Here is a 25,623-nt window from a genome sequence, read left to right as displayed (position 1 = left end):
CAGAGGAAAAGACGGGTTCTTATTTCCGCTTGTGTAAAACTCTTAGATTTTTTTTTGTTTGTTTGTTTGTTTCTTTTTTGAGTTAAAGGTCCATGGTCCTCCAGTGGGAATTATTTTCCTGCTCTATAGAGTTAAGAATATATGAATGTATGCTTCCTCTTTTTAATGCACATTTCCAACAGTTGCTACTTTCTCAGCTCCCTTAACAATCCCCAGATCAGAGCATGTGTCCTAAAGGATGGCTCTCATTTAAGGTCTCTCTCTGGTTTTAATTTGGACACCTGTTTCTATTTATAGATCTCTGAGATCTTTGATTAAGATCAGGTTTTCTATCCTTTCATAACTCCGCCTCTGGCAGGGTAGTCCTTGCTAGTTCTTTAAAGTTCCCAGCTTTAAAATCATGAAGTTTTACATTGGGATAATTAGAATTCTTAATAGTGGGCCTGAAATTCATCCTAGAACATTTGATCTTCTGATTTTTATTCACTTCTACTGTATTTCTAGCATAGAAATGTTCGTTCATATGAATGCATCAAAGTTTTCTACTTCGTATTCTGAATAATAATAACACAAATACTACTTTAAAATAAGCCTTTCGTTTTCAGACCTTCCAGGCTACTAAAGGAAGTCCACTTATTGCATATTTATTGTCAGAATGTCTCTTCAAATTAAATGGGTATTTTCCAAAAAACTTGGTGAATCTTTCAGTAAGCAGAAGAGATGGAAAAGCATTTTTGGTCAATTGTGTTTCAGAAATTCCTGTAAAGAAAGATCATCTTTCTTGTCTGCATCAGACTTTATTCTTGTTTTCAGTGCAAAACTTTAATACATAGTTTCACCTACTGTTTTACTCTGGTAAATGATGTTTCGTTTGTGAATTCGAAATAATACCAAGGAACTAAAAGCAATCTGAGGTAAGCAAGTAAACAGTTTAGTCTGTGGTCTGCTTTTTTTTCTCCTTGAACTTTGCTGTTTTGTTCGCTGGGGTCTTGTCAACCTAAGTTTCCTGCTGTAACTGAAAAATTCATGCTTGTTTATTAACTGCTTGTTTTGGGTAGAAGACCCAACCTCCATACGTATTTGGGAGATAAGTTCTATTTACAATGCCAGATTTTCTCAGCAAGTTATAAAGCTGCCATAAATTACCTAAAATTATACTTTAAATTATTTAAGCTTTTTTATACTATAAAATATATTTACAAACAATTATATTTATAAAAAAGATATCTTTATACTGACATACTGCAGTAGGATGAGAGAGATTATTTATCAAATGAATAAACAGATGTACAAAGTAAGACTTCTATCCTTACCTTTTTTCTCTTAGTCTCTTTTTTTGTTGTTGTTCCTTTTGGATAACACTTTGCCTCTTGTTGATCATGTTAGCACCAGAACTGTCTAAACACTAATGGTCAGTCTTTTTTAAAAAAAAAGTGTAGGCCGATCTTTCCCGCTGTGCCCAGTTCGGCTTTTTCTCCCTGTGAAGGTCTCTAGGTCAGTACCTCAGGTTTAGAAAAGCTGTCAGTTGACAGAGGCAGTGTGACTTTTCCTGCCTAAACTTCCACTGCTCCCCAGACGTGCCTCCTTAGGCTCCGCTTAACTAATTGTGATTACTCTGTTAGTACAAAGACTTGTGTCGCAGGTAACTTTTCCCAGGTGTTTGGGGTTTTTTGTTGTTGTTGTTGTTGTTTCCTGCCACCTCCCCATCTCCTCTCCCCCCTCCGCCCTTTTTTTTTTAAAAAGAAAAGCATGTTACCTGATTTGCCTTCAGACTCAGGCCGAGTCCCGCTGTGGGCCTTGCATCTTACCTTTACACTCCGCACGTATAAAGCAATGAAAAATGAAATCATCTGCTCTATCCAGCACAGAGGCCCTGGCCTTCAAGGGGCTTTTCAAAGGAAATGGAATTGGTTGCCTTGCCTGTAAGCCCCACAGCCTCTGGACAGGAGGATGGAAGGAGGCCGAAGGTGCTTTAGTGCTCTCCTTGAGATCAGGTTCTTGTTCTTCTGACAGGCAAGAGCAGCAGGTGTTCGTTTTCTTGAGGAGAGCATCCCTGCCATGCTCTGGGGGCTGCATCCTAACCACTGGATCGCTGTCCTGGAGGGCAGCCTTTTCTTGCTCACCAGCCTCTCTCCCTCACTCCTCCTTCCCCCAATCCAGTCACACCTTTCTTTTCTTTTTGTCTTATCATTTAAAAAAACAAGAACAGGGTAATTAAAATCAATATGCAGGGTAGAGGTGAATGAGAAAGAATCGCCCAGCCTTTAAGGGGAAGTTAGCAAAATGGGAAGCGACACACCCTAGAGCTGGGAGCCCTGGACTGGGAGCCAGGCTCACGCAGAGCGTGTGCGCGTGCATGTGCACGTGTATGTAGCTGCGCAGTGGTGTGGCGTCGGGTCCACCGCCTCTGTGCCGTCACCTCCAGCCAGTGGGTTCCCCAAAGTGCAGCCAGTTCTCCTGGGATGTTCTGGCAACAGGTCCTGGCATTTGGGAAGTAGGGGGACCAACTTGGAAACTGCTCCCTGGGGGCCTGGGGTAAGTTGTGTGCAAACACACACAAAGTGCCGGTACAGGCTGCTAAAAATCCCAAACAGCACCTTGCCTGCATAAACTCTTCTGCTCTGTATGATAAATAAATATATGTTACCTAAAGGGAAGTGGAAAATTTGCAGGGTGTCAGCTGCTACGTTCCCCAGATTAGATCCTACGGTCTCAAAGTCTAGATGGCAAAATAAACTTAGTCAGGTTCCTTGTTTTCCATCCGAAGGAAGCTAAAAAACACAGCCATAAAGTGTGCATGTTTGATTACACAGCGTTATCTGTATTCTCCCTGTGGACAATTAGTGTTTAAATAAGTGTGAGGGGAGGGTGAAGAGACTGAGACAGACTGACTTTTGATGTCTTGCTTTATGGACAGGATCATATGATGAAGGTTTCAGATTCCTCACATGACAGAGTGGGAGAGTGCATGGGAGGTGAGGATATATCTGTGGAAATTACTTCATTTTGCATAAATAAATGGTGCTTGGGCTCAGATGTCAGAATGTGCTGCAAACTATGAAAAAGGGCTAAGGTGGGTGTTGAGGTTCACCAGTGAATGTTATCTTTAATTTGTATTGGAGAAGAGAAAGGCTGGGTGACAGGCCATTTCACTTTGGATGCTTTGACAGGTTTCATGTAACGTGAGAACAGAATAGAGAAATCAAAGTTTGAGTCTCACTCCAGCCACCGAACTCTAGGTGGATTTCTGCGACACGTGGTCTTCTGCCATTTAAAAATAAATCGAAGTTTAAATGCTTAATGTTTTCTTTCTTCAGTGTCTGAAATATGAAACATACAATACTGTCGCTGTTTTGCTTTCACTTGATTTTTTCCCCCTTCCCCCTTCTTTTTCAGTGGCATGCCCTCTCTCGTGAAGAGCAGGCTAAATATTATGAATTAGCGCGGAAGGAAAGACAGCTACATATGCAGCTCTATCCAGGCTGGTCTGCAAGAGACAATTATGTAAGCACTTTATGCACACCAACGGCTCTCTCCTCTCACTCGTTCTCCCTCTGTGTTGCTCTCGTGAAGGAAATGTGTTGTAGAGTGTATCTAATGCTGGCACCGTTCTCTATTTTTGAAAGTTAATGAACTTTATAATAAAGATTTCATGGATATATTCCAGTCTGAAAGCTTTGTGCTGTCGCTTTTTTTTGGCTATATGCTAATGAAATTTTTAAGTAAAATTTTTTAAATCGAAGAAAACCTTATTATTTAAATGTTGGTGAAAAAGATTTTGTTTTGTTTTGTTTTTGTTTTGTTTTGTTTTGTTTTGTTTTTTTGTGGTACTCGGGCCTCTTACTGTTGTGGCCGCTCCCGTTGCGGAGCACAGGCTCCGGACGCGCAGGCTCAGCGGCCATGGCTCACGGGCCCAGCCGCTCCGCGGCATGTGGGATCTTCCCGGACCAGGGCACGAACCCATGTCCCCTGCATCGGCAGGCGGACTCTCAACCACTGTGCCACCAGGGAAGCCTGAAAAAGATTTTTTTTAAAGCATATAATCTCATCATGTGAAGGCAGCATTAGTAATAACTAGTTACACTACCTTCCAGTATTTTTTCTGTGCATATCTTTTTTTTTTTTAACATCTTTATTGGAGTATAATTGCTTTGTACAGCGGTGTGTTGTGCGTAGCTTTTTACCTTTTACTTGGATATGTGTGGGTGGGTGGCTGTGTATTACATATGCCTTTGTATCATGCTGCTTGCTCTTATCTATAATAAGCGTTTTTCTGTTACGGCATAGCGTTTCTGTATATCACTTTTAACAGGTATACAGTATTTCACTGAGTGAATGTCACAATTTACTTAACCATTTTTTCCCTGCTTTTTAGACATTGGCTATTCTTTTGTTAATAATTGGAAATTATCCTGCAGTGGATTGTGCGTAACAGTTTTTAGGACTTATTTCTACAGGATAGACTCACGGTAGTGAAATTGTAGTGAAGCACTAGTGAAATTGCTGAGTACAGATTATAAATATTTTAAAGCCTCTTGATATATATTGTCAGATTTCTTTCCAAAATGGATTCTTACAAACAATATATTCCAGTGACTGTTTTGCACAGACTAATTAAAACCGGGTAAAAAAAACATTTTTTTGTTCGTTTCATATTAACGTACCCTGATGCCTATTATATATTTTATTCAGATGGAGTAGGTATTATATTTTTAAGCTGTACTAATTTCATTGGGAATACCTCATTTATAAATACCTCATTTATATTGCCAATTATTTTATTACTTCAGAGTTTGAATACCTTACTCATGTAGTCTTGATACAGCAAAAACTACTGAGAAAGACTGTTATAAGTGATATTAGTTGTATCATATTTTATAGAGGGGAATGATTTTGATTACTTAAGCTCTTAATTTAAAAATTTGAAGATCATTTTCATGTTTCTTGTGAGACGAGCATTCAGAGTGCCCGCTAGGACAGACTTCACATTAAATGGAATTGTCCTTTTTTAGAAGGGCGAGGCACTATGGAGAACAGTATGGAGGTTCCTTAAAAAACTAGAAACAGAGCTACCATACGACCCAGCAATCCCACTACTGGGCATATACCCTGAGAAAACCATCATTCAAAAAGAGTCATGTACCAAAATGTTCATTACAGCTCTATTTACAATAGCCAGGAGATGGAAGCAACCTAAGTGTCCATGGACAGATGAATGGATAAAGAAGATGTGGTACATGTATACAATGGAATATTACTCGCCATAAAAAGAAACGAAATTGAGTTATTTGTAGTGAGGTGGATGGACCTAGAGACTGTCACACAGAGTGAAGTAAGTCAGAAAGAGAAAAACAAATACCGTATGCTAACACGTATATATGGAACCTAAAAAAAAAAATGGTTCTGAAGAACCTAGGGGCAGGACAGGAATAAAGACACAAATGTAGAGAATGGACTTGAGGACACGGGGAGGGGGAAGGGTAAGCTGGGACGAAGTGAGAGAGTGGCAGGGACATATGTACACTACCAAACGTAAAATAGATAGCTAGTGGGAAGCAGCCGCATAGCACAGGGAGATCAGCTCGGTGCTGTGTGACCACCTAGAGGGTGGGATTGGGAGGGCAGGAGGGAGATGCAAGAGGGAGGGGATATGGGGATATATGTATGCATATAGCTGATTCACTTTGTTATACAGCAGAAACACACCATTGTAAAGCAATTATGCTCCAATAAAGATGTTAAATAAATAAATTAATTAATTAAAAAAATAGGGCGAGGGTGAAGCCATGAATCAATATGTAAATCAGTGTGTGGCCAGTGTGTGGCCAAGTCACTACTGGTCAGGGTTTGGAGCTTGAACATTGGATACAACTATGACACAGGAAGTAAGAGTCCTCCTTTCGTGACTTGGGAGCAGCAGCTTCATCATCTCTCCTGAACTGTTGTCTTGATTGTTTTAAATAACTACTTGGGTTGGCCAAAAAGTTCGTTTGGGTTGTACTGTAAGATGCTATGGAAAAACCCTAATGAACTTTTTGGCCAGCGCAATACTATATGCCAATGGTCAAGAACTGTCTTAAATGCTTTTTGTGTTATTTTCTAGTCCTTCTAATAATCCTGTGGCATCAACAGTATTATTGTATTTTACAGATGAGGGAAGTTAAATTGTCAGGAGGTTAGGCAATTGGTCCAGGGCCATGTAGTGGCTAAGCTACAGGGGACACCCAGGTCCCCCAGACTTCACAGTCTATGCCATTTCTCTCCTCCTCCAGGTGGACCAGCTCAGTCTTCCGGGACCTTTTTAGGAAGTCTGCTTTAGTTGAAGACTTTTCTCCCTGAACTGGGCTTCCATCCTCTGGGCCGTAATTAGTATTTTCTGGATAGAGCCTTCGTGATGCCCTTTAAGTGGGAAGATCAGTCCCCCACCTAAAGGGTTTCAGAAGTGTCCTCCTCTAACCCCATCCTGGATCTCTTTTGGATGTGGTTGGCCTTACGGGGAAGAGTGGCCTTCCTTCATTGACCTCTGGGAGAGCTTTGCTGTGCTGTGACTTTGCATAGATTTAGTGTTGTGTGTTGACTGTCTCTCTTTTTTTTTTTTTTTTGAAGTATAGTTGACTTACAGTGTTAATTTCTGCTGTACAGCAAAGTGATTCAGTTATACATATATATATATTATTTTTCATATTCTTTTCCATTACGGTTTATCACAGGATACTGAATATGGTTCCCTGTGCTATACAGTAGGACCTTGTTGTCTATCCATCCTATATATAATAGTTTGTATCTGCTCATCCCAAACTCCCAGTCCATCCCTTCCCCATCGCCCCCTCCCCCTTGGCAACCAAAAGTCTGTTGTCTACGTCTGTGAGTCTGTTTCCGTTTCATAGATATATGTTCATTTGTGTTGTATTTTTTCAAACTCACCCTTCTTTTTATTTATTTATTCATTTTTGTTTTATATTGGAGTATAGTTGATTTACAATGTTGTGTTAGTTTCAGGTGTACAGCAAAGTGATTCACTTATGCATATACATATATCTATTCTTTTTCAGATTCTTTTCCCATATAGGTTATTGCACAGTACTGAGTAGAGTTCCTTGTGCTATACAGTAGGTCCTTGTTGCTTATCTATTTTATATATGAGTAGTGTGTATATTGTTAATCCCAAACTCCTAATTTATGTGTGTTGTATTTTAGATTCCACATATATGAATGATATCATGTCTTTGAGTGAAGTTTCTGTTTCTGATCCTTAAGGAGTGAGTTTCCACTTTTAAAAAGAGATAAAAGAAACACACGTTCTCTCCCTCTTGCTCTCTCCCCTTTTCTCCATGTGGAGAGACGGGAAGAGAGTAGTTTTAAAGAAAACCGGTGTTATGTGAATTTACCTTTAAAGATTTTCCTCTGCGCAACTTTTAAAGGAAATTGTTTGCGTAACTTGATTTTAGGATCTCTTTGAATGAAGGGGAAGCCCAGCTTTGTTACTTAAAATGTTTATAACAGTCAAAATAAGCCTATTAATTACTAAGGCAAACAGAAGTCAGTCACGTGGTATCACTTTAGCTAAAGATATTACAGTATTCTTAAAATAAGAGTACAGGAGTACAGTCTAAATAAGATGCATGCCCTATATCTTAGCATTTCATTGTCAGAATGATATCCTGATGCTCACTGCAATCATATTAAATATATATCTCAATGATTTAATATCAAGTTGTCCTATTCTATGGCATTGTAGATTTTATAACTTCAGTTTGTTTTTATAACTTTCATTTTTTATAACTGGTTTTCATAAATCAGTGCACATATTTTCTTAGGTGTATTATTTATATTATTAGAGCTTTTAAATGTGGTGCTTAAAACCCAAGTACTATATATGATTTTAATGAAAATTTTATATGTGTTTACTACACATGAATTTTTTGTGTTAAGCTGACATGAATACATTCAAACTCCTTAGGTCCTTTTGTGTACCATAAATGTAAGTTCTCTGAAGCACTGATGTATACCTAGGATATAGTACAGGTTATTTCACAAAGCAACATCAGTCCGACATGTCAGGGCACGGTCGCATGTTCTAGGCACGTGCTAGGCATGTGCTGGGTGGCAGAGATGTGCTGAGACTCGGGCGGTGCTCGTGTGAGCCGATAGCCATGTGGCTGAGGGGTCCAGGGCCACAGCCCATTATGACACCTGTGCGGAGTTACGTTATGGTGGTGAGCTCTGCCTGGGGCTGACGTCGGGGGGCGGTGGGGGGAGAGAAGGGTCCTGGACAAGATGACACCTGAGGTGAGTCTTAAAGGGCAAATGGGAGCTAGGAGACGGTGAGGAAGAAGGCTCCAGACACAGGAAACGACCTTATTGCACCTTCTGGAAACCATAGTCGTTGCATTTGAAAGGGAGATAGCAGATGCCCCTCCTCCTGGAGCACCTTAATCTTCTGAAAGAAGACTCCATTATTTTTGATACGCCATTTCCCCAGGTCACTAATATCTGTTGTTCGCCTTAGTGTTTGTGAGGATAGTTTCAGTCAGCTTTCCAAAGATATAAAGCCTCAGTGGTCAGGTCATGTGACATGAAGAAAAACTATCTTGAGGTGCATAAAAGTAGAGACTTTCATATATTCACACAATATACTCAATATAATCTTATGGTTTTATTTTTTGTGAATGTGATTATTACAGCAGACATAAGATAGAGATACTGGATGTGATATGTGTCCTATGACACTTATTTGAAAAGACCATCCTAATCTAGGTTGGTCATTTACTATTCATAGAAATCAAATATATGCCGTGTCTATGCCCTATTACAATTATTTTTTGAGGGGAAAGTAATTATGAAGAAAAATAGAAAATTAAACTACTATCAGAGGGACCTAAAATTATAAATTTGTGATTAAGATGATTTTGAAATGTATTTTAAATGGCAAGCATATTCACGTTATTGTGTTTGTTTTAGGAAGCAGGGTCCTTAACTGCCATAAATCAGTCTTTAAAATTACCTTCTAAGTTTTCTCAGGTTCTATCTTACCCTTCTACTACTGTCTTCAGTTACATCTTGTCTGTGCCATGGAGCTGAGGGGGCCTCAGTTAACACTGTGGATTTTTAATTAGATGGTGGAATTCACAGTGAGGAAGATTTGTCATCGACACTACCAGAAGTGGGTCCTAAGTGTGGTGCTTTGCAGTAAAAGGAGGGTCTCCTTATTAAGCGGGCTTTCCTTGAAGGTGGGCGGGGGGCGGAGGGGTCTGTGGCCACTGCCCTAGGACATCATCATCCTCTGTGTGTGTGTGTGTATGACCACTGCTTACGTCAGTACCGTACTGATGACATTAAATGCGAAGCTATAGAGACAGAGGTCACAGATAAGAATTTCTTTCTCTTGCCCTGTTTCTAGGCACAGATGGTAAAGAGAGAGAGAAAATGAGGCCTCTTGATCTCTTGGTTGACCACCTGCTGGTCCTTTTGTATCACGTTCATCCGTGTGTTCACAGTACAGTCTATAACATGAACATGTGCCTGTCTTCTTCCAGGGTAAGAAAAAGAAGAGGAAGAGAGAGAAACTACAGGAATCTACATCAGGTAGGCACCATGTGACTTTCCAGCCAATTCTCGTGCTTCTGACAAGCACCTTTTAAAGACCAGTCTGCATCTTTCTACACGCTGCTTTCTTCTTCAGCTATAACATATGATTCTTGAACTCTGCTTTTCTTCCTGAGATTCTTTCAAAATGTTTGAAAGACCTTTCTTTTAAATGTGACTATGTGAAGGTACACCTAAAAAGCTCTTGCAAACCCTGTCACCTGGATTCCTGGTTGCTAACTGTGGTTGTTTTTAAGGTTTTGTTTTTGCTTTTGTTGTCTGTGTTCTCTAACACTTCTGTTCTTCTATTTGCAAAACTCCTTACAATACAGTTTTTTATGATGACTCTCTGATATGCTACCTTATATCCCCTTGAGAATCCTTTCTATGGTTTGGGGTTATTTAAAAATATAAAACATGATGATAGGGTTTATCTTTCGTGTACGTTAATTCAAGGCATCCATCAGTGAGGTCCAGTTTATTTCCCCTTTTCTTTCATAAAAGATAAGGCCTCTACTTGTACGGCACAAATAAGACTGGCTGGTATAAGAACCATAAAAAATAAAGCAAACAGGTCCACATTATATTGTAGCTACTACGTATTTGGAATGTACAAAAACCTCTTCAATAAAAATTTGTTAAAGACACAATTTTCTGCAGGTACAGGTCCAAGAATGACAGCTGCCTACATCTGAAACATGGTAAGAACGACTCTCTGGTCCTACTGCTGACATTAGTTATAAACAGAGGCACTTGCTTGTGAATCTTCTTGCTTGTACTGATGCCATTCAGCATTGCTCCTTTAGAGAGGAAAGGCCACCAAAATCAAATCAGTGCTTTAAAACATCTGATGGTTTTTATACCGGCTGTGGATTTGCAATATAGTATGTGTCTCTCTCTTCTCTTCTTCCCCTTTTTGCCCCTTTAATCTTTCTCTGTTCTCTTTCCCCTAACTCTTGTCAGCCATTCCTTACTGACCAGTGGCAAATCTGCCTGCTTCAGAAACAAACAAGTAACGAAACCCGGCAAAATGCCATCTTACTCTGCAAACCCAGGGCTGTGTTGGAGGAGCTCAGGCTGGCCCAGGACCTGGAAGGTTTTGTGGTATAGAGACTTTTTCTCAGTTGAGATGATATACAGAGGCTTAAAAAGTAATGTATTTGTTTCCAGTGAGAAAGAGAGGGATGCTTCGTTTTATCTGTTATTTAAAAATGTGGCATGGGGACTTACTAACTGTATTCTATCAAGTTCTTTATTGGTAACCATTGCTAGATCTCACTCTCATCTTTATAGGTGATATTTATCTCATTTCTTTTTATTGCAGTTATTTGACTTTTGACCACTTGACCACCATCCCTGGCGGGAACCTGGCTTTGTAAATTGCCTCAGTCTTTGCTAGGCTTTGAGTTCACGGTGTGTCTACACTGTGAAAGTTCTTCTCAGAGGCGCTCCCTTTGATTCTGTTCTCTCTAGGAACCCACATCCCAGTCCCGTCAGCTCTATCGTTTGGGTCTGTCTCGAGTCTTTCCTCTCACACTCAGCAGTTTCACAGCCCCGGATCAGGTGCTCAGACTTCCCATCTGGATTATTGTAATAAGCCTTTGGATAATTTTCCTGCTTCCAGACTTCCTTTCTGCCAGTTCATCCTCTGTGTTGCTCCCAGAGGGATCTGCTGAAACACAAACGGATTGTGTCACTTCCCGACTTAAAAACGCTCAGTGCTCCCCACTGTCTGAGGGACGCAGTGCAGACCACGTCAGGGTGGATCTGCGTCTCCCCTGTCCTGGGGGGTTCCACTCTCTGACCCGCCTCACCTCCAACCATGCGTCTTGGGCTCAGTCCAAACAAAATTATTTGCCGTCCCTGAGACAGGTGGAGGCCGCTGCACGGGCTGTCCCTGTGCTTGGAAAGCCCGTTTCCTCTGCCTGAGGGTGGTGTTTCTTAGGAGAAGAGCATTCGCCTGCGGGTCACTTCATTCTTGACTAGAACCAGATGACCGCTTAATCTTTCAGAACTTAATTTTGGTGCTCAAATTTCAGCGGACTTTCCCAGGGGAATCTGCAGAGATTTGGGTACCAAATAGGTATGAATTTCACATCAGCTGTTTGCCCCGGCAATCTGCGTGAGCTTTTTAATCTTCATTTTCCTCCGCTGTAAAATGGGAACAGTAACCGCCGCCCGCTAGGGTTCTTTGTTTATCGTATGTGGCCTCCCTCCCTCCCTAGACGCCACCCCAAAGACCTAATGCAGCTGCCTTCTCCTCTGTGAAACTTTCCTCATGTTTATTCACGTTCCCCAGGTTCTTCAAAATGTCATCATTGTTTTATGATATCAAAAGTCTTCTAAACTAGCGCTGAGTGGTAGGCTTTTCTCCAGCTGAAAAGAAGATCAGCCCTTCATACAGGTGACCAAACAAGGTATCAGAAAAATAATATCACAGATGATGTTCATATTTAATTCAACTTAACGGCTATTAATTGAGGACCTCTTCTGAGCTGGCCCCCCAGCTTGGTTATAGGAGCACAGGCTCTGCCCCCAGGTGCTCATGGCATCATAGTTCAGAAGTAATTTTAGTAGCAAGCACAGGCTCTTGTACTTCTTCTTTGCATTTTTTTAGAAGAATATTGTCCTTTTAATGACTAAACAAACACTTAGGTATGGACAGCAGCCCTTTTTATGCTCTGCCTCGAAACAGAAAACCCTGATAAGCATACCGTGCTAAGGACCAACATTCGCTGATTTTACTGTGTCCTCTGTTTGCACCAAAATCTTTAATGCTATTTCTATTAAAAATCATGCAGAAATGTATTTCTCTGCTTCATACTTTGATATTTAGTTTTGCATCCTTAATGATTAACCTTATGTAGTATTTTAAACTAGACGATTAGGCTGAATGCATTTTTGTCCTAGAATGTGTCCCAAATATCTCTTTTTAAAACAATGTTACAGTGATCATGGTGTTTTCTTGTCACTTAACTTGTGTTTCTAAAGGTCAAGGGGTGTCCCCTCTGCCCTGTCCCAGAAAAACACAACAAAGTCTCCCCCCCTCCCCCCAAGAAAAATATTTTCACCAGCGACCAGTGAGGCTCCCGTCGGCTGGGCTGCACTTAATCAGAGTCCCCAGTGTTCCTCTCCCCTCTCGTTGCTGGATCAGTCATGCAGCCTTTGAAGTTCTGTCCTCCCCACTATCCTGTTGTAGAGAGCGGCACTGGCAGTCATCTGATAAGAATTACTAAGCAGAGAGAAGGTCAGATTTGCATTCATGAAGATTTCCGCAAATTAGGAATGATACTATCCCTACTGTTTCCCCATCCCCTTCTTTGTTTTAGGAATTCAGAAACTTCTATCTGCATAGTAGTTGACTTGTTTAGTCATTATTCCGCATTTTTTGAGCACTTTATAAATGCCAGTTAGCTCCATAATACTGGAAATACAGTATCGAACAAGGCTCAGAAGGTCCCCGCTCTGTACTGCTTACATCTCGGGGAGAGCAGCTGATTTAAAGCAAACAGGAAAGTGTAAGTGCTATAATAAAAATAAGACAGGGAGTGACTTGAGGGTCGGCTTTGGCTTGAAGATCATGAAAGGCCCTTCTGAGAAGTGACACTCACTAATAACCAGCTGTTTTCCCTGGAGGGTATTGTGTGTATTGTTCTAAATGAAAGACCAGGCCAACAGAGCACCCTGTTGTAGAAAGAGCTTAGACCAGACTAGGAGTGAGGCCACACTGGGCTCTCACATTAGCCCTCCCTGTGCTGTATGGCCCGGGGCAGTAGGTTTAAGCTGGAGACTGGTTCCTACGCACAAGTGAAAGGGGCGCTTTGCTGGCCTCTACGCTCCCGGCCGCATCAGGTCCCAACGTCCTGGTCTGCTTTGTGCTCCCGCGGGCTGCACTGCCTCCCAGTGTTAGTAAAGGGACTCGGGTCTCTTTTTTGTTTACTAATTTGTCGTCCTCATTCTAGGTCTGAGTGGCTCTGTATAACTATAAGGCACCTGTATGATCTTGAAAACGACTTGTCCACGATGTGCTTGCTCTTCAATTCCTGTATAGATCACTTCCTGCCTCCCCTCCCCCTCCACAGGATGAGTGCCCAGAAGCACTGCCTCTAGTCTGGGGCTTTGCTTCTCCACGGATGCCGTCACGTGGCTCCTTGTTTGCCAGACTTCAGTCCCGCCAGTGCTGGCTCCACCTTATAAAAAAGCCGAAGACAGATGAAATGTTTGATTAGACTTGCTCCTGCACATAGTGTCTGTGAAAGCTCGCAGGACTTGCTTTCAGTTCTGAAGGGAAGTTCTAAAGTCACGGCCCTCCCTGCAGGAAGGTAAAGCTAACAGAGCGCAGTGCCCAGACAGGGAGGACACCGTTGACTCCAACGTGAAGAGACTTTTGAGAGGGTTTCTTTCTGCACAGCGAAACTTAACATTATCCTGCTGCCCTTAAAGGAAATTCCTATTAGATCACTGAGCTTAGACAATCCATGGTGTAGCTCAAATGCTAGGGAACTCTCAGTACCCTGAACTAGAGTGGGACAGCGGACTATAAGGAAAAGACCCCACCCATCAGGAAAAGACTCCTCTGTGAACACAAAAGCCCTCTGAAAACTTGTTTCTGTGCCTTGAAAGACATGAGTTTCACATAATACGTTCTCATTTCCCAATGGTGGGAAATGCCATTGCAGTTGCTTCATACACCCAGCTGTGTCCCCATCTCCCTGTGAGTTTCTACTTTTGTGTATTCTATAAGAATATTCACTCTGGTGAAATCAAGTTGAAACAAAAAAATGAGCATTAACCCAGTCTCAACACCTTGCAGCAGACTTTAGGATTACTGGAAACGGGATCCTTAAAAGACATTCCTCCAAGTTGGAGGTGATCCCCAAGCTGTGGGATCATTCAGGAAATCCAGATTCATCCTTAGCTTTTTTAACTAACCTGCCGCTTGTGGGAGCTGGGAGCCCAGGGCCTCAGGCAGTGAGACTTACACACGTTCTCCTGTGCAGGCCAGTATCATAAAATGCCAATTGTTTGTTTATTCATTCTGCCAACATCCAGTGAGGCCTGCTCCTACAAGCAGGAACTGCTCTAGGCAGTGGGGTTACTTGCCAAATGGACCCTGTCCGTTACCAGAGGCACTCCCCGTTTAAGAGGATGCAGACGTACAAATGGATAATTATAAAATAATATGTTTTATGCTACCAAGGAAGTGCATACAGTGCAGTGTGTAAAAACAAAGGTGACGGAAATCAGAGCGAGCTCAAGGAAGGCCTCCTGCAGTAGGTAACACTTGCGTGCCCAGTCATGGGGGAATTCTTGAGTTTGATAGAACGATGATCGAGTTGCTTTCTTTGAGTTTCCAGTATTTTGGTGCACGTTTCATTTGGAATATGTAACGTCAGGAGTTTGTCAGAAGTCAGAGATTATCATCAAATACTGAACTTCCCTTTCTTCCTAACTTAATCAAGATTCATAAAGAATTAAAGAAGCAGAGAATTAGAATTTTTGAAAAGCTGGAGAGAATTATCATTCTGAGTTTACTAACTTAAAAACTTAACTTTACAGGTTGGTTTACTAATATTTACTTTAGCAAAACATAAAAAGTCCACTATCTTAAAGTTATATAGATTGAAAAGATATTCTTATGATATTTCAGTGTATTTCATTTGATTATATAACGTCAAAGGTCTAGTTTAAAAGTAGAAACAAGCTATCTTTTTTTAAAAAGCAAAAAATCTCTGGTTAAACGCACCCAGAGATACATACGGGCACTCACATACAGACATACTTCTGTACACTATGATTTTAGCCTTGGCATAATCTTCAGCTTGTATACTTGCTGAACTGAGAAATTAGTATATATTTTTTACTAAATAAAAACATTCGCCTTTATTTCCCTGGCACCAAGAGGTGTGTGGGAGAAGTAATTTCTAGTACAGTATAGAATGCAACAGTTAATTGTGCAGTGCTTGGATTTACATCTTTAAAAAAATTGTCTCTAGGGCTTCCCTGGTGGCGCAGTGGTTGAGAGTCCGCCAGCCGATGCAGGGGACATGGGTTCGTGCCCCAGTCCGGGAAGATCCCACATGCCGCGGAGCGGCTGGGCCTGTGAGCCATGGCCGCTGAGCCTGCGCGTCCGGAGCCTGTGCTCCACAGCGGGAGAGGCCACAACAGTGAGAGGCCCCCGTACCGCAAAGAAAAAAAAAAAAAATGTCTCTAGCTTTCCATTATAGACTGGAGTCATGTGCAGGACTAGCGAGAGGACTGTGACCCTGAAGGTCTTCTAGGAGCGTTGTCTGAAGCTCGGGACTTAGCCCTGTCCTCCTAAGAGTCGGGGAGAGGTCTAAATATTTTCAGCGGTCTCCTTGAGAAAAACATTTATTTCGTGTAGTTTTTGAAGCTCACCCTGGGGAACTTGATGCTTTTGCCTAATCTTTGCTCTGAACTCTGTTCCCTAAGTACGTATGTCGTCACCCCCATTAAGTAAGTATCAGTGAGCCTCTGGGTATTTGTTCCTAGGTTGGCATGTCTACTTAGAAAGCAAAGCCAAGTGCTTACAAGGTAGTAAAGTTGGAAGCAGCTAGAGAAACGGTAAGGCTTGTCCAAAGTCTCAGAGTAAAAATTAAGGCTTTGATAGTGAGAAAGTGAAAACACGATGCCCTGTTTTCCATCCTTCATCTTTTTGTCACACGATGAGGCACTAAGTGTGTCAGGCACTTAGCCTAGAATTGCCACTAACCACACAGGATACAGCAGAGTTAGGAGCTCTTGGGAAGGGAAGGGAGCCTCACATCCGGAGGTGGGAGATCAGCACGGCCGCCTGCACCCCGCTCAGTGCTGTCCCCAGGCTCCTCCTGAGCGCCCTCTGAGTGGTGGCCCAGCCAGTGCAGGACCTCGCCCGCCAGTTGGCCAAGCGTCTGGATCCTGATGGAAACGACCGCAGGCGCGTCATTTGTCTTGTCAGGATCGCAGGTGTGCTGTGCCTAGGACACGGAGGTCTGTCCCTGCCTGGGGTGGTAGCCTACCCGCGTTCCCCTCCTCTAACGTCTGGCTGCAAACCCCTGCGAGACGTGTCGTGAGCTAGCGGAACACTTGCAGAGAATTCACACAGCAATGACACTGGACTGCAGTGTTCTTACTAGGGACTCCCTAGTAAGACCGTTCAGCAGGAAAATGCAGACACTGATAGCAAGGGCAGCCTTGGGCACGCGGTCTGAAACGGAGGTGGCTGCCTCACGGCACCGTGTGGCTAGACCAAGCTGTGCGTGGACCGCAGGTCTTCACGTTCTAATCACTCTCCAGAGTGCCTTACGCGCGCTCATGTGACGCGAGCCTTTTCATCACGAGGAGCAGAAACAGCCCCCGCGAGGCTGAGCGCCTCTATTTAAGGGTGCAGGAGCATCGTGCGGAGGCCGAGGAGAGCACTAGAAGGTGGGCTTGGAAAACTGTCCAGACGCTTCTGCTGTCTCTTATATCTGCCCCTCCCCCAAATCACATCCTCCCCTTCTGCAGATTGGCCTCCTCAGTTCTTTGATCCACGTGTCCAGAACCCCTCGAGCTCACATAGTCTTACAGTACCAGTCTCCAAAAGAGAAAACTCTCAAATTCCAGAGAAGGGGGACTTCCCTGGCAGTCCCGTGGTTAGGACGCTGCGCTTCCACTGCAGGGGACACAGGCTTTTGATCCCTGGTCGGGGAACTAAGATCCCACGTGCCGCGTGGCCAAAAAAATAAACCAATACAAAGTCAAATTCCAGAGAAGGGACCCTGGCTAGCCCAGCTTGGGCCCAACGTCTACCCCCATCTGCCGTCAACTGTGGCCACGACAGATGGCCACACAGTACAAGACAGCTGTCGGGGGCTCACCGCTCCCACCGGGGCTGTGTTGGCAGTGGGGTCATCCAGAGGGAGGCAGGCTGCCACCCAGCAGGCGTCCACCACAGCTCACTAATAAGCTGGTGGCTGGGCCTGTTAGATCAGCAGACAGGGTGATTTCATCTAGGCAACTGTGCATCCGTGAAGGGACTGGTAGAGGGTCGTACATACGGTGAAAGCTTTTAAAATCTCTGTTGTGCTACAGTGCCCTTCCCATCAGGTCTTTCCCCCTCTTTCTTTAATGGTCAGAAGAGCTAGAACTGTGTTTAAGTTGCCTTGGGAAACAAACAGGAAACTGGACCCTGGGCTAGCAAGAGTGATCACGTGCCATGAAAAAATAATAGTAGACGGAGAGAAGAATGAAGCTCATTATTCCAACCCTCTCGAGATACGCAATATCTAGTATTGTTCGTGAAAGCCCTATGAAAGTAAGATCCATGCTATTATTCTAAGACTTCATAGAATAAAAAAATTATTTTGGACAAATGGAGTTTGATAGAATGTTTTCTCACTGAGCCATCCAGATACTTGAGGGAAATCATCCTTCTGGATAACGGAGTTTCCCAGAGAACTCTAGGTTTACCTCTTTAAGTATCAAAACATGTAATTTTTAATTTTCACTTTTGTGAGTGCACCTCTTTCTTCACCAGAGTACGTGACAATGAAATATTTCTTAATACTCATGCCATTATTCTACAGTGTAATGTACCATGTGGTAAATGGTAACAAGGAATTGATGCCATTTGACCCTTCTAGATGACCCCAAATAATGGGTTTTTTTTTTTAATATCTGCTCTTCTCTATTTATTGTGTCTTCTTGTTCTGTCTAGGACTGTGTACCCCTCCTCTAAAGTAATTTTCCTTCTGATCCATTTTGTAGATTTGGGAACCAGAAAACAAAGCTTATTTGAATAATATATACATTAAAAGTAAATGGGGCCTGAGTTGGCGCATGGAGGGTGCTCTTATTAGGAAGGATAAATATGCTTTTTTTTTTTTTTTTTTTTGCTTGAATTTCTTGATAACTACAGTGAGGCCCTGAGGCCTTTTCACTTCCTCTTCCTCAGCTGTGTCCTTTGGGTCTGAAGCTGCCAGTCAGCAGATCCAGAGGAGTGGGGTGATCCTGCCTAGAACTGTCTGTGAGCCTTAGCAAAGTCACTCTATTCTATTTGACAGAACGAGGAGAAAAAAAAATGAAAGCACCTCAAACAGTAGTGCCCGCTTTTCTGCTTAAGTCCTAAGTCAAATCTAACCCGAAGTTTTCTAAATTTTTAGATACAGTCTCTGTAAATATAATGACAAATTTTTTGCTGCCCTCTTGGGATTACTTTTCCCAGCTATCGGTGTGTTTCTGCAGACGTCCTATTTGATAAGATATTTTGTAATATTTCATGAGAGATTTTCCAGAATTCTCTATTGGTCGTAATTTTCCACCGGAAGTTCTGTAAGTAGTATAAATCTTGCTTTTACCCCCGAACATGCTGTGTGAGATCGGAACAACAGAAATGGAACTAACGTTTCTGGACCACGTATCCTGTCCTGGGTGCTCTAATAGAAGCCTCTCCATTCCCGTCCTTGAGGCAGCCCCGTATGGGGAGGGATCTCTGCCCTGTTTGAGGGATGAGAAAACGTCAGTAACTTGTCCAGGGCCACGTACGTGGCTGGTGTGCAGCAGGGACAGGTTCACACCTGGCTCTGTCTCTCTCTAACTCAAATCTCCACCCACTGCAGTAACCAACATTCATTGTGCCCTTTCAGATGCCAGGTACTTACCAAGCCTGTCATGTGTATTATCTCCTTTCATCCCCTCAACACACGTTATGAGGTAGAGCGACTTAACTATTTCCATTTCACAGACGAGGAAACCGGTGTGGCATGTTCAAGTAACTTGCTCAGGATAGCTCTGTCTTCAGAGCTCATGCTCAGAACCCACAACACATTGTCACCTCCCTAGGCCCCATATACTTAGACACGTAGACTCGTACTACATGACGGCGGAAAGGAAAAACACACAGAAGTGTGTGCTCATTCTGTTGCCTCATTTTTAGAAGGTGAAGTTAGCATTTTAAGTGCAGGAGAACTTGTAGAGAGAAAGGTGAACTGGATAAAGAATTTGGAGGTGGGTAGATGGGTCTCCATAGTTACTGTCCTCCTGAAGCACTTTAATATACAGAATTAAAATGGGTTTTGAGGGTCTCTTATTAAAAACTTTCCTCGAGAATGTTTCGGTAGTATTCCCAGCGGAGGTGAAGGTCTAGTGGGTGAGACCTACACTGGGAGGCCCAGCCAACCGATGGTGGTGTACGTCCTCGGAGGGAGACACCAAGGGCTGATCAGGAAGAGAAACCATCAGCTGCAGATGGAAACCAGAATTTCCCCCTCGAGCAATTTATCAATAGTTCCAGGCCTGCCTCAGCGTCATCTTGGCATTACCGAAGAAGTCTGCTTTCACTGGTCACAGTTACGCTTTGAATAACCGCACAGAAAGGAACCGCATAGATTCAGTGACCCTGCCTCGGTCTGTATAACCTGGATCCAAGCCCAGGGCCAGTGACCCCTTGTCTCGCTGACCCCTCCCTCCCTCCTCCACGTTCTGGGAATCATCTGGTGTCAGAGCTGTGGCTGGCGACTGGGGGACTGACTGGCTTGATGCTGGGACTTCAGGACTAGCTCAGCTGCAGAAAGAGTCAGCACTAACCTTCCTAACGATGCGTTATCATCTCTTCTTTTTCTCAAATACTGGGTAGTACTTACTTTCAAAGACCTGAAGGTGGCCTTTGTAGGTTATACTTTCAATCTTAGAGATTTAATTTTCAAAGTTACTTTCTTAGGCCCTTTGTTTTCTCACCCTGCTTTCAAACAGAGCATAGCCTCTTGGGGTGGGCAGTGGTCCAGATGGAGACCACCTCCACCTCCGCAGTGATGCTGACTAGTGATGGGCACGGCAGGCAGGTAGGCAAGGAGAAGCAAATGAGTGAAAATTTAGCCCCGAGGTGTGCTGGAGAGAACGTAGGTTTAGGGCTCAAAAGCTAATCCTGCCACCTGTAGGTTGGGTGACCTTAGGCAAGGCCTTTCGCCCCTCCCGCAGCAGGATCCTTGTGTGTAAACGCGCTGAAGTCAGCGGAGCTGTCGTGATCGCATGACGTCGTGTCCCAGCGCCTGGCACAGCAGCGCTCGGCGCACGTTGTTCTTCTTCCTTCCTCCTCACCAGCTCCTGTGACCCATGGGGAACCAGGAGGCCTGGGGAATCTCTAGGGGCCCCTCACACCAGCCGCTGACAACCAGATGCCTCAGTTCCCTCTAGGACAGCAGGGCCAGACCAGCTCTGTCGCGCTCGCTTCCTGCTCTGGAAGTCTGCTCTCTGCGTCCACAGGCGGCTTTGTGCAGCGCGGGAGTTCACGCCCTGAAATGGCAGGCTTGCGTCCGATTGCCCCGAGGTGGGGCAGAAGAACTTAGGCAGTAGGCGTGAGGCGGAGTGTGCTGCTGTGAGGAGGGCGATCTTTGCAAAGCCCCCGCCTCTCTTCATCTCTCACAGACTGATCTCTGATACTCTCCCCTCAAATTTCACATCATAACTAAAAACACTTGAAAGTTTCCCACTCCTTGCTAGTAACATGTGGGAGGGGGAGGGAGGAGCTCTTACTCCAACCAGCTTCCTTTCGGGTTACTCACCATTTCTGGACGGGGAAGTGAGCTTACAGGCACGGCTCCAGCTGAGCCGGTGGGTCCTGGTCACGCGTCGCCCCTCCTCCCGCCCCCACCTCGGCCTCTAATGGGCTTGATTCCGCAGCCCCTCCTGCTGTGGGGACAGCCTGGGAAGGGGGCTGGGCCGCAGGACCTCAAGGATATGGGCTGACCCCACGCTTGGCTCCCAGTGGAGGCTTACGTTTGCACGTAAGAAGAAGGAATTTCCCCTCTCCCTCTCATCACATCTTTTGAGCCAAGGCCTAGAAGGCCCTAATGCCTCGGTCAGTGCTGGTCGTCTTCCAGACGCAGGTCCCTCTTGAAATCTTGAGATGTCCCTTTACCGCTTGGGCTCTTCTTAAGCGACTCCGCCTGTTTGGGTTCCTGCTTCCATTTGGTTAGTGGGATATTTTGTCCAGATTGGAGTCTGGTCCAGAAGAGGAGCTTCAGAGAGACGGTGGGGGGAGGGTGTTTTCCTGTGCTTCCTTCACACCCACTCAGCAAATGGCCCATGCGTGGTGAGTGCTGGTGGAGGGAGCCCAAGCCTGACGGGTAAGACGGGGCTCCGAGCTCCCTTTGAAGCGGGCGCAGTAATTGCGGCTTTGATTACACCGACTCCACCGCCGGGCTGGGCTGCGCGGGGCTCGCCTGGCCAGCCCAGCTTCAGCTGCAGCCCCCCGTGAAGACTTAGATGTGGGAAGTCGCCAGTCTCCCGAGCCTCATGCCTGTGGTTTCTTGAAAAGAATCTTGATTTGACCTGTTTTATGTCTGTAAAGCAACACTGCAAGGCCTTTTACCCCCATTTCTCCCATCTGGGGGTAAGACTGGTCTGCCCTGGTGACCCGATATTCTAAAGGAGCAACCAGGTTCAAATAAGGCGGCTTATTTGATAGGCAGTTTCCTTGCGCACCTATTTAAATACTAGCTACACTATAAGGAGAGCATCCCAGGTGGGGAAGAGTCGCTTTTTGGTTGGCAGTTGTACAGAGCACCTCTGAAACCAGCTTTTCAGGAGGATTTATAAGAGGATACTAAGATAATGACACAACAGTGGGGAAACGTGAGACTGTAGAAAGCACTGACTTTATTAGGAGATGTCGAAATTCTTCCCAGGGAAGCGTGTATCATCCTTGGGATAAATGGCCACTCTGGCCAGCCAGGATCGGGTTAGTAATTACGTTGTTATGCTCTCAAGAAGCGGGAGGAGGCGGCACTCTGGGTGCCGTGAGGAGAGAGGGCGACTCGATGAGTGGTCAGTGCAGGAGAGTGGAGGCCGCCGCAGGGCCACGCAGGCCGCTGACCGTCTGACTTCGGAGTCAGCCTGAGGCTGGGGTGGGCATGGGTCCCAGCAGAGGGACAGTTTGTCTCCGTGAGCAGACAGGCGCTCCTGGCGGCTGAGGCCAGTCTGTCCTGAACCACAGCACTGGTCTCCAGCAGCCCGGGGCTGCTCGCCATTCCTCACCAGCAAGAGCAACCGGGACCGGGCCTTTGAGAGTCGGTGAGCCCGAGCACGGTGTGGATAGGAGTCTGCGGGCGCTGCCTTCACCGCCGCCCGGGCTCTGCTTCTGTCTCCTTGGAAAGCCAGGGCCCTTCGCAGCTCTTCCATCTTCCTGTGTGAAGCATCTCTACTCTGCGTCAAGTTTAAAAACCACAAAGCTGTAGTGTGGTTTTCCTGTTAAATGGGGGAAGCAGGAGAATAGGAATTGAAACTGTCATTGAAGACCTCATTCTGTTGAAGGCAACATTCTGTGGCTGATTTCCTCCCAGTTTGCTTTTTGCTTGTTTTGTTTGTTCACTAGCCACCCGGGTAAACAGTTTCTTCTCAGCTCTGGTAAGTCATTTTGAGGGACAGCAGCGGTGGTGGTTGCCGTGATTCTGATGATGCTAACACGTGGCTGGTAAGAGCCCTAATGGCAGGGCTCACTCTGCGCCCCGCACTCTCTGAGCCCCTTAGAGGCATTGGCAGAGCCCGTCCTCACGGCTCCCGGGCTACAGATCCATCTTCTCTGAACAGCGCGGTGTAGACTGTAACTGGCTACCCAGAGTTGAGTTGAGTTTTCATTATTAAACTATCTCAAAGCTTCCTTTTATTTCTCCTCTAAGATGTCTTTCCACTCAAATAAGAAGCATAAAGGGAATGCACTCCACTTTTTAGAATTAATTTTTTTTAAAGGAAATGTCTGCTAATAACAAGGACACTGCAAGCACAAAGAGTTGAGATGCGTCTGAGGTGCCAAAGACCCAGGTAGAGTAGGTGCTTCCCTGCAGCTGGTGTGAAGCAGGGGAGGCGGATGCTCTCCAGAAAGGAGTTGACCTTGGAGATGCTTTCACTTTCCTTTTGTCTTTGTCTCATCTTGTTGCAATGTTATATTTTATTTTTAATCACTTTTTAAAACTCAGATTATTAAAGCTTCTGGGATGTAGGGATTCTCCTTTCTGAATGCTCTTATCAGCAGTATCTTTAAATACTTGTTGAGTATACATTCCAAGGCTAACGTTAGAGATCCTGGTTGTTAGGAAGGAAAAAACTCTTGAGAATTGAAAAGTCGAAGATTGGAGAAGCGTATGCACCTCATGACTGAATATGAGCGGACATAGACCATCCCGGTCACAAGGGGGCTTGTTGTAGGAGTGTGAGGGGCACTGACTAACTTGCGTGTGGTTTAGTCTCATGTAAAATCCTACACTGGCTCCCCACAGTGGACTAAAAAGACCAAACACTTTAGAATGACAAGTCTTCCCTGATTTGGCCATTGCTTGCCATTACGATTCATGTTTGGCCATTCCCTCCTGATGTTTTTCCAACAGATTTTTTTTTTTAAACCATGATCTAAAGTATTATGTGTATTTCACATCGTAACCCTGTACATTTATGTACACATACATGGAACCAGGGTAAACATTTCAGTAAAGTACACTTATTCTCTAACATAGCCTGAGGATTTAGGGCTACCATAGGGCAACCTCTTTTAGCCATCACCAGATCAACAACATGGATTAATTAAATGCAGAGATCTTAAGACATGTGCTGTATGAAACAGAGGTTAAAATCTGTAAAGGTCTGTGGCACGTTCACATTCACAGTACTTTATTTGTTCCTTCTTGAGGTGGAAAACGAAGCTCATTCCCCACGTGCAAAGCCAAGGCAGCGACCCCGGGACCTCTCCTGGAGATGGAAGCTTGTTGAACACCCAGACTGTCTCCACGGCTTGCCCAGTCGACCCCAAAGGAGAAATGACACCAACTTCACCCTGAGGTCACTGCTAGAGACGCTGATCCATAAAGACAATCACTGCCAAACCCCCTTTCATCTACTGCGAGAGCCATGTTCCACAATAAAAAGCATACAAGGTTTTTCAAAAGAAAAAAAGCACATGAGCATGCTAGCAGGCCCTGGGTCAGCTGAGCAGCTTTCCTCCCCCGTCTCCGCCGTGCACTTCCCAGAGCATCCCGCCTCCATACCTGTAACCTCCTGGCAAGGACAGTAACTTGGCTGCTTTTGCCTGCCCCGAGCCCTGGGAGCGGCCGCAGCACAGCCGTCAGCATCCCGGAGGGAACTTGTGGAAGAGTTCCCTCTTTGTTTCTGGCTTCATGTTTGTTTCTCTTTTCCTCAAGCTTTTATTTAACAGTGCAAAAGGATCAATCTTGTTTGCTTCTTTTTTTTTTAAACTTGAATTTTTTTAATTTACACTTTTTAGTTTTAATCTTCTTGTATATTTTGCTAGCGATGAGGTTTTTAAGTAAAATCGAAAGATCTGGAAGAGTTTGAAATAAAAACGAAATGAAAAGAAGCCCTCTTCTTTTGAGGGATATCTTGTCCGCTAAGGGGCTTCTCGGTGAATTACCTGTAATAATAGTAGCCTGTCTTTGTAAGGTGTCCGATAGAGCTAAGTAAACTGTAACAGCCAGTCCACTCTGTGGGTAGCAGTTGGCAGTCCTCTTTCATTTTATTTTTCTTATGATCTCTTCTCTTTTTTTTAAATGGTAAACCTTAACAGATACTTTCAGCAGACCAGTTTGCAGTGAATTTTCATTTCTTTCCTTCTCACCCCCTTGTTGTAAAAAGCCCAGCACTTGAATTGTTATTACTTTAAATGTTCTGTATTTGTATCTGTTTTTATTAGCCAATTAGTGGAATTTTAAGCCAGTTGTTAAAATGAGCATTGATGTACCCATTTTTTTTTAAATAGCAAGGCACAGCCTTTGCCCCAAACTGTCATCTAACGTTTGTCATTCCAGTTTGAGTTAACGTGCTGAGCATTTTTTTAAAAAAGCTTTGTAATAAAACATTTAAAAACAAGTCTTTTTTTTTTTTAAAGAGTGGAGTTCCTGATAACCTGCAGTTGTGTAATGGTGACCTAAATCCATAGGCCAGGCCAGAGCTGGTGTGTCCGCATGATGGGGGCGCTGCCCGTGAGGCTGCCTCGGGGACAGGCCCACCCCCCCCCACCACCCCCACCCCACCCCCGTCTCCAGGCCATGCAGT

The 25,623-nt window shown here is 44.3% G+C and overlaps 1 protein-coding gene across 4 annotated transcripts in view; it reads left to right on the top strand.

Moving 5' to 3' along the window:
- Positions 1-25,389, top strand: part of LEF1 (lymphoid enhancer binding factor 1) — a 117,652-nt gene extending 92,263 nt beyond the window's left edge. For 2 of the 4 annotated variants that reach the window (XM_060147379.1, XM_060147378.1), the window contains 4 exons: positions 3,397-3,504; positions 9,537-9,585; positions 10,246-10,286; positions 24,245-25,389. In XM_060147379.1, coding sequence (XP_060003362.1) covers positions 3,397-3,504; positions 9,537-9,585; positions 10,246-10,280 — 192 coding nt within the window. In that variant the 3' untranslated portion in view covers positions 10,281-10,286; positions 24,245-25,389. The remainder of the gene's footprint in view (positions 1-3,396; positions 3,505-9,536; positions 9,586-10,245; positions 10,287-24,244) is intronic. The other 2 variants (XM_060147382.1, XM_060147380.1) reach the window with 1 other exon arrangement.
- The last annotated feature ends 234 nt before the right edge of the window (positions 25,390-25,623 follow it).

The sequence above is a fragment of the Lagenorhynchus albirostris genome, chromosome 4 (genome assembly GCF_949774975.1).
Source record: "Lagenorhynchus albirostris chromosome 4, mLagAlb1.1, whole genome shotgun sequence".
Lineage (NCBI taxonomy): Eukaryota > Metazoa > Chordata > Mammalia > Artiodactyla > Delphinidae > Lagenorhynchus > Lagenorhynchus albirostris.
The sequence above is the reverse complement of the archived record's forward strand: the minus strand, read 5'-3'. Positions and strand labels throughout refer to the sequence as shown.